This window comes from Poecilia formosa, unplaced genomic scaffold (genome assembly GCF_000485575.1).
Source record: "Poecilia formosa unplaced genomic scaffold, Poecilia_formosa-5.1.2 Scaffold71, whole genome shotgun sequence".
Taxonomy (NCBI): Eukaryota; Metazoa; Chordata; class Actinopteri; order Cyprinodontiformes; family Poeciliidae; genus Poecilia; species Poecilia formosa.
The window spans coordinates 395,012-404,489 of NW_006800010.1; the positions used below are offsets into that span (position 1 = coordinate 395,012).

The window sequence follows — 9,478 nt, forward strand, 5'->3', positions numbered from 1 at the left end:
CGTTTTAGATTTTCATTCATCACAAAAATGTAAGCATCATTTCCCTTCCACTTCACAATAAAGGACTCCTTTGGGTCACGCTACTAAAATGTATTAAAGTTTATGGTTTACAAAATATGAGGTAATGCCGAATTTGCAACATAATAAGGTAGTGATTGTTTTTTGGTCTTTTTCTTTTAAATGTTTCACTGCTCATATTTTACAGCTGAGGTTTTAAAGCTTCAGACGTCTCAGTTCTCAGTCTCTTCACCGCAGTCCACAAGACGGAGGACAACTCATCTGTTCACAGTTTCTGTCTTTGGCCGTTGTCATTTGACATCGCAGGAAACGCTGTTCTTGACTGTGAGGCTCAGCGCTTCAGAGGCACGGAACGAGAACGCGCTCATCTTAGAGCTGATGCTGGGATGAGGCCTTGCAACACCGCCTGGAGAGCATCGCAGCAGTCTCAGTAAGTTCTTGCGAAAGTTGCGCCCTACAAAGCTGTACACGATGGGGTTGACGCAGCTGTTGAAGTAGGCAATGCAAATGGTGAACGGCATGGCAGTGTCAATGATTTCTAGGATGGTGCAATTGTTAGCCAAGATAAGCTGAGTGAGCATCTGCATGAAGTGAAATACTTGGTGGGGTGCCCAGCACAGGAAGAAGGCCAGGACAGCTGCCGCGAGCATGCGCAGCACCTCGTCGTCCCGGGAGCAGGAGCTTTTCTGGATATGCTTCACCCTTAGCAGGGCCCGCCCAATAAGACAGTAGCAAGTGATGATGATGACAAAAGGTATCAGAAAACCCAGCAGGCTTTTCATGAGGCTGATGCACAGGAGGAGATTGTTTAGCCTTTTGACGTCTTTGTCGTTTGGGTGCAGGGTGCCACAAACTATGGTTTTAGAGTTTTCGATGTAGTGGACATCCCTGGTCAAGGCTATGGGAACGCTAAGCAAAAAGGCAAACAGCCAGATCATCACACAAGTGATGTGTGCGTACACCACGGTGCGAAACTGCCGGGAGCGCACCGGGTGCACAATGGCCAGGTAACGGTCAATGCTGAGTGCCGTGAGGAAAAAGATGCTCGTGTAGAGGTTGAACATAACCAGTCCAGCGGCAGTCTTGCACAGAAACCCTCCAAAAGGCCAGTGGTAACCCATGGCTGCAAAGGTCGCCCACATGGGCAGAGTGATGACGAAGGTGAGATCAGACATGGCGAGGTTGAGAACAAAGATATTGGCCACCGTTTTGAGCTTCATGTAGCAGTAGATGACCGCTACCACCATGCTGTTTCCGACGATGCCGATGACAAAGTTGAAGGCGTAGACGATGGGCACCAGGGTGAAGATGAACTCGTGGCTTCCAGACATGCCACATGTCAGGTTTATCCCCGCTGGCTCGCCTCTCGTTTGGTTCGGCATTTCCCCCACCCTTTTTTGTTTTTTTTTTGCGGTGCCAGATCCTTTAGAGTAGGGAACCGTGTCAGTGGGGGGTGCGTCTGTGGCGACTGATACAGGCCTTGGGCGAGGGCCTCGGCACGTCCTATAAAAGAAAACACAACAGAAATGTCACAGACAGTCTGGGAGAGGAGCCGTCATTACTGCTGGCATGGTCCATAAACGCTAATCCACACGAGCACCCATGAAAGTGCCCGCCCTGCACTAGCTCATTAAAGACCTGAACATTAAAGCCATCCTGAAGCTTTATGTTATTTCTGTAAATGAAGAAGCCATGAGAAACAGATGTCACATGTTTTTCAATATTCCAAAAATGTCCTTTGAAAGATCATTATTCAGACGGTCTGTTTTCTGTTCCCTCCTCTAATTTCTCCCTCAGCTAATGAAGGGCAAAAGGGGGTGAGGGAGCTGGGGGTGTTTATCAGACTTGTGGACTGACAGCGCCCAGATGAATGTTTACACCCGGCATTACGACCTGTGCTAATTGAAGGCTTTCATGGCACAGCTCCGAGCTCTGATGACAATGGCGTTAAAGGCAGAGGTGCGAGAGGGAGCAGCGAGGAGAGAGTTAAAGAGCTCCGTGGCTCCGGGCGCCGCAAAAAGACCTGTCATGTTCGAAACCCTTGGCGAGCGGAGATACGTCGCACCCAGCTTGAGAACTTCTAATCAGCACACACCTAAACAAACAGGACAGCAGGGATTCGGCTCTGTGGAAACTTCACTCTGTGAGAAAATCAAACCTGCGTGCCACAGAAAATTTGCCCCAGGGCTAGTTTTTTTTTTTTTTTTTTTTAACTTCATTTGTATGTGCAGAATGAGAGATGGTTGTAAAAATAAAAAAAATCCTCCCATTTGCTGATAGTCTTTATGTTTAATAGAATAGCTTAGTGGTGTCATTAGCGAAACTGATGCAATAATATTAGCATAAGGCGTGTGTATGTAACATTTAGGCCATAAAGACACTTTCTGTTACTAATTATGAGCAAACAGGATGTTTGTGGAATCATTAAACCAGGCAGACACACAGAGAGACATGTACTGAGCTTTGAGCTCAAGAACAGGTGAATAGCTTGATGATGCTATAAAAATTAAATGGGCTGATTTAGGGAAATTAAGTTGACTGTTTTGTTGAGATAATGACAAAAGGCAGAAATTAAGTCCTTAAAGTACCAGTTTGGTAAAACTGTGTGTCTTGCCACAAGATGGCACTCTAGCAATACGATTGCACTCAAATGTTCTTTTACGTCTCAGTAGAGAGCAAAAAAAAAAAAAAAAAAAGTGGTGCATTGAAAGATTTAGGCAAAAATAACAGGTGAGTGTTTGTTAAATTAAAATTCAATTTTGTTCTTCGAGAAACTGTGTTTCGTGCTGCCGTCGGAGTGAGGTTAAAGCTTGTCTGAGCCGTGAAGTGAAACTCTTTTATCTTAGATTGGAGGATCTCTTCATTTTCCACCAGGTTTTAGGTGATGAATTTTCCGAGTGCTAAAGCAACAATGGTATCGGTTGCAGATGTGGGCACTGCGTCTTCAGTGTGGAAGGTGCATGGCTGCCAAGGGCAACACCGTAATGAAAAGCTCTCGGAGTTTCCTGCACAGACCTTCCTCTGTAATGGTTACAAAGCAAAGAGAGACCAGAGATGTCATTGCTGGGATTTCCTAAACATATTCTTTTCTGGGTTTTTTTTTTGTCTGTGAAGCAAAATATTATTCAAAGCAGGACCATGCCATTATTTTAGAGGTTAAGATTACAGTGCCTTGCAAATGCATTCAAAACCATTGAACGCTTCCATAGTTTAATAAACTTTAATGCAATCTAGGTAACATAATAACAGAAAGCATCCCATAATTGTGAATTGGAAGGAAAATGATGCATAGTTTTAAGCATTTTATACAAATTGATGCCATTCATTTTGCTTCAGTCTTTTTGGTCTGCTACCTCAAGACTGAATGAAGCCATCAAAAGTTATCTGACTGGTAGATGGAGTCCTCCTGTGTGTAATTTAGCGTCAAAATAAATGCAGCTGTTTTATGGAGGCCTCAGAGGTCTGTGAGAGAACGTCAGTGAAGATCAAGAAACACAGCAGACAGGTCAAGGATAAGACTGTGGAGAAGTTTAAAGTTTAAAGCTACAAAGTAATATCCAGAACTTTGAACATCTCTCAGACCACTGCTCAATTCATCAACTGGAGACTATAAAACCAGAAAGACATGGCTGTCCTCCTAATCTGACAGGCCAGACAATGGCACCATCATGGTGACTCTGGAGGATCTGCAGAGATCCATGGCTCAGTCACAAATCATGCTGTGATTTTCTTACCACTCAAACATGGTTTTGACAACATCATGATTGTGAGGATGCTTTTCTTCAGCAGGGACAGAGAAACTGCACCGTTGAGAGGAAGATGAATAGAGCTCTAAGTAAAGCTATCTTGAAAGAAAACCTATTAGAAGCTGCCCATGCCTAGATTAGAGTAAAGTTTCCCCTTCCGGCAGGATGATGACCCTAAATTTACAACCATGGTTACAATGAAATGATTTAAATGATTTAGTAAATGTCCAGTAAAAGTCACAACTATGGCTAACGCTAGTCTGTAACATAATCCAATGAAATGCATAGAATTTGGAGTTATAGTAAGACACAAGGTAAAAAAAAAATTCAGGCTCTAGAGTTACAGTGAATCTCTTGGTGGTCAAAACATTTCTGATGACCACAAGTGGAAACAATCTGACAACATGCGGACTGTACAGGTTATATACCAGTATGCGATTAGTTGACCACTGGTATTTTTCCATGAGGGGGGATAGTGATTGCTAGAGCAGTGCTATTTAAGCAAAGCTGAAAGTATGAGAATCCTATAAAAATTGTAAGGTGGTACCAAAAGAAGGTTGATCTGCAACAGGTTAATAAACGCCGCTCTGTCCAGTGAGCTTCAGCTCTGAGTGAGATGGCACATTACTAAACGGTAGCCATAAACCTTGGGTGACCACACTCAGGAAGGTAAACATCAACCAAGCTGCATCCTCTAAGACAAGACAAAGGTCCGTGTGTCACTGTGCCCATCTACAAACACAAAGCTGCTGACAATGAAAGATAAAAATCAAAGTTTTGAGAACGTTTGTGGACTTTTCCGACCCAAGGCGTGCTGACTGAGTTCTGAGTGACACTGTAGTTGCAACATCCCACATCTAATCCTATTTTGGGGGCATTCAAATGTGCCTCTTCCTGCATGAACTCATGGGAATCCTGCTGGAGAAAGCAAACCGGGCTAAACAGAAATGAGGTTCCCATCAACCGAGTTATTCGAAACTGCCCGCAGCTGCAGCACCAATCTGCTCTGACATGAGCACCACCATCTGGTCAGCCATAGCGAGAAGCAACTACAGTCTCTGGCTGATGGAGTTAATGATTTATACAAAGCCCATTAGGAAGCAAGGTTCACCATGCTTCCGAATGCATGGTTCACCATGCCATTAGGAGGCATGCATTAGCCATCTCCTGATCGTCCTCTCATTTCAGCCTCGTTTGGTCGACAGGAAGTTCCTTCAACAATAGGTGCTTTCAGCTCTTCACATCCTGCACATCTTAGCAAGTTAGAAGAGCACACATTCACCTCCATTTGTCACAACTAATTCATGCCTGCATTAAAACTGGCAAGACAGTATGACTCATCAGTTTCTCCCTGAGGATTAATATTAGTTATATCTAACCATACTCTGTCACCACTTTCCTCAAAATTATTAAGTCGGCACTTCAAATGAAGTTCAAAGCTTCTCGTACTGTTTGTATTGTTGCATATAAAGTATTTTGCATCTTTATGTGCAGAAAAATGAATAAGTAAGTAACAGCATAGTCGCCACCATGAACATTTTATCCATGTGCCCCCGATCAAATTTCAGCGAAAACTTGAAAGCCACTGAAGATCTATTTTAGGAAATAAACAAAAACAATCTGACTGGAAGGAGGGGGAATAGAAAAGATTATGTACAGAAACTGACTGTTGCGAAATTGTACAAATAAAATTGCACAACAAAAGTTTAAAAATATTTGCCCAACTGTAAGTGGGAATAGTTTTAGAAAAAGATTATGTATGCTGAAGAAAACTTGAAGCAGTGATTTCTTCTAATTTCCAGCTTTTCATAGTAAATGTGTGTTTTGAAACTATTTTTAAAAAAATGTGTATGTATTCATTCATACCTCAAAGACTAATGGCAGCATTGTGACGTGGGGATGCATTTTTCATCAAGAGAAATAGAAGAAGACAATTAAAGGTGGGTTGAGCTGAACATGATCTGTCAGTAAATGCATGGATGTATATCTATATTTACTATACTGCCAATGAACATAACATATATTTCTTACTATTTCAGATACACCGGTTTCATTCCCACTGAAAAACAAGCGCTATGTTTGAATGGATATGACTTTTAATCTATATTTGCCAAAGGTGTGAATAACTGCAAGATTTAAGATATAAAAATGAATTGTGACATTGCTGATTGTTGCATTGTCTATTGTGAATAATCCATATTTTCATCATTCCTCTTTTTCTTTCTCTACACTGTTCTCCCTACATCTACATCCAGTTGTAGGCATGAAGGACAATGGAAGTCTTTCCAAGTAGCCAGTTTAAGTATCCTTAGAAACCATGTTTCTTTTTATTCTAAATATCTTACATAATATATGCCAACCAAATGTTGCAACCAAGTAATTTTTTTTGGGATTGCGATATCGCACAGAATAATTTTGCTCTAATGTAATTATTGTATTGTGCAGTTTGAAATAAACATAGAGATAAGTTAAATAGTTACAGCTAGACTTTATTTGTATTGAGATCTTGTGCCCTCGTTGGGCTTTTCGTTTAGCAACGCTCCTGGTGTCCATAAGCTAACTGGGTCATGTCTTACGGTTTGCTGCAGAGCAGATAATGGAAACTGCATACTTCAAATGTCAGGTCCAAACAGTTGTTTGTTTACAGAACTGAGTCCACATGTGGCCTGCACAATTAAACAGAACAAGGTTCTGCCCATGGAGTTCCATTCATTTCCTGCACTGTACTCACATGTCTATTTACAACACAACAGATAAGAAGTCATTTTCTCACCTACTTATTTTTAGTCCATTAGAGGATTACTTTGCTGCGGAGCTTTGACGCTGCCTTGGTTATAAATATGAAAACCATCAAAGGCTTACGAATCATCTAGAAAAGTTAGACCTACATACATCTCACGTTCTAGTCGAGAATAAAGTCTTTCCGAAAGAAGTTCATGCTTGTTTATTCACACAGGCCCACATGATTTTATTCCCCAAACAATGTCCGCTCACCTTTAGATAGCATTCTTTAAGAATTGGGCATTTCAGCAGGAATGCATCTTCTTGTTTTGTCAGGAAGCAGACCTAATCCAGTGTGTCTATGAACACGCTACTTTGCATAGGTTGCGAAATATATGGCAGAATTCCCTTCATGCCATTTCAAAGGCTAAAGTAGACACTTTGCAGGTCTTTCACATGAATAACCTAAACAAATGGCGACGATGGGCCTCACCAGTCAAAGCAGTGGTTACAAATAACTTGTGGAGTTGTCATTACATAAATATTATTACAACTGCCAGCGTTCTGCCCCAGGACAGGGAGCCACTAGCTGACTGCCTGAAAAGTACTATTTAATTACTGAAAGCAACAGAAACCCAGAGATTTCTGACATAAAAACTTTTATTAGAGTGGGAGCTCTTACCTTCAGCTGTGGAACCAGGAGGCTGTGTGATGCCTTCAGAGCTGGATGAACACAGGGACAGAGAGAGAGACCGCTGCGGAGTGCCAGCCCCTGTCTGTGATTTAACTTAACTCATGGAGCGAGATGAGCAGGACTCCTGCCTGACACACAGACAGACCCCCTCCCCACGCTTCCAAATTCTCTCCCTCTCTCTCTTTTTTTCCCCCTCACAAACAAGACACACACACACACACACACACACCCCCCCCCCCCCACACACACACACACTACAATGATAAATGGAGTTTATTGGAGCCAGTTAAGTTTTGTCCTGGCCCAGCTATATTTACCCAACAGGCCATAGTCACACTCTCACACAAACAGCGTCACTAAAGTTCTTGCTCTTCTGTTTTGACTGCATCCTGTGTGTTTTCAGTTGCTCTTTGTTTTTGTTCGAACTGATTTAATCTGAATATCGCTGCCATGCAAAGGGTATTCTTGATGTTCTTGCCTTTTCCAGAGCTGTATCTTTTTAATCGCTTTCTTTTGCGTCAACTGAATTTACTTGGCAATTGCTGCCACGCATAGAATGTTCTTGAACTTCTTGCTATGGCCACAAAATGATCTTATCATGTCAGCACCTTGTCCGTCGTCCTCGGCTCATCCTGAAAGGAGCAGCCGGGCTTTGATTATGACGGACCCTGTCATCATGTGTTATTAATAGCTGCTAAATGCTGTGTCTCAGTTTGAATCAAGCAGTATTGTTAAAGGCTTGGGAGGGGGGTGGGGGTCTCAGAAAGGGGGTAAATTGGGACTGGTAGGGAGGAGCTGGGTTTTCCAGTCATTGTTGGGGTTTCTCCAGACATTTCCTGTTTAACAGTGTGAGATTCAGCTGTTCTTATTTTCCTTCTTAATTTTAGTTTATTTATTTATTTTTTACACACTGTCTGGGATTCTGTTCTACCACCCCAGACTTCACGAGTGTTGCAAAGTCTGCAGTATGTAAACTGGCTGTTATTGGTCCTAAGTGGGTAAAAAATGTCCGCTGTGTGGATATAAATTGACGTTTGTTGGTACGAAATGTCCTGTGGCAGTCGGCCCTATTTTGCACCAAGTACCAAACAACAAAAACTGCGAAAGCATAAAATAATGACGTTAGAAATGGACAAGCACTTCTCCAATGTCTCTATTGGAACTCTCTTGTGACTGAAGTCTTTGATAAAAATAATAATTTAAAGCAAGATCTTTAGCACTAAGGGAAAGAATCTGAAGCCTGACCACTCTGAGAACGTTTAATCCAGCTACATTATAAAGGAATGTCTATTTTTAGTGACCACACGTAACTTCAGGCACCGACCGGTACTAAAGGTATTTGTCTCGCACTATTTTCTCTTTCAGGATCCTGACAGAAGTTGAGGAGTTGCCTCCCTACTTGAGGCATGCTGAGGTGTAGCGAGTTGTGCAATAAGTGCACAGAGTTTTAGTAAACAAAGAGTTGCAGATGAACAAAGACATGAACTTAAAATAAAGAAAGGAAACACAAACAATAGAGGAGCTTCAGCTAGCCTTATCGGTCACTTTTTCCTCACTCTGGTGTGACCTTACCATTTGTCCAAGTTAGTGCGAAACTCGACAGGTGAAAATACCCAGGAGGTCAAAAGGGAACTAATACAAAGGCCTGGAGAGAGTTTTGGAAATATAATAACATGCAGGTGTGTGTGTGTGTATATATATATATATCTTCAGTTTTATACCTGTTGTATTTCAAAAAGGGAAGGTTATGACAGAGTTTATCTCGCTTTGCACAGCAACAGAGCCATTTACACCTCCAGAGGGATTACAGTTCAGCTCCATTATAACTTCTATTACTGCGAATGATAAGAACTATCCATTAGGTTAGGTGTATTCTATGAGAGCAGCAAGAGTCTGCGGCAGCAAAATTCTCGCTCTTTGCTGCCACAGGAACAATCGATGGCCTGCATCTGACCCCATGAGACCTCTCAGGAAGCGAAGACGAAGAGTTATGCATCGGGCCCTGAATCTCTAGCTGTATATTCTACGAAACAAACAATTTTTTTCTTTTCTTTTTTTTTTTTTTTTTTATTTGTGGGACAGGATGTTGTTGCAACACCCAGCACTATAACAGTGATTTACACTCTTGGACTACATGCAGGAACAGATGTTGATGATTTAAAAATGAAGATTTGTGAGAACATGCTGTGGGAAATATTGTCTCTTCAGGGATGGCACTATTATAGAAAATTAAAAAAAAGTTGTTTGTCTGAATTTGTAGACAGTACAGCAAACCAAAAGAGAATCCCCCTTTCAGTGG

The 9,478-nt window shown here is 41.9% G+C and overlaps 1 protein-coding gene across 1 annotated transcript; it reads right to left on the minus strand.

Annotated features, from left to right (window-relative positions):
* Positions 1-188: 188 nt before the first annotated feature.
* LOC103140419 (type-1 angiotensin II receptor) lies at positions 189-7,306 on the minus strand. The gene is made up of 2 exons (XM_007555569.2): positions 7,168-7,306; positions 189-1,521 (listed from the first exon to the last, which is right to left on the minus strand). The coding sequence occupies exon 2, from the start codon at positions 1,398-1,400 to the stop codon at positions 309-311; it is 1,092 nt and encodes a 363-aa protein (XP_007555631.1). The 5' UTR covers positions 1,401-1,521; positions 7,168-7,306; the 3' UTR covers positions 189-308.
* Positions 7,307-9,478: the final 2,172 nt, after the last annotated feature.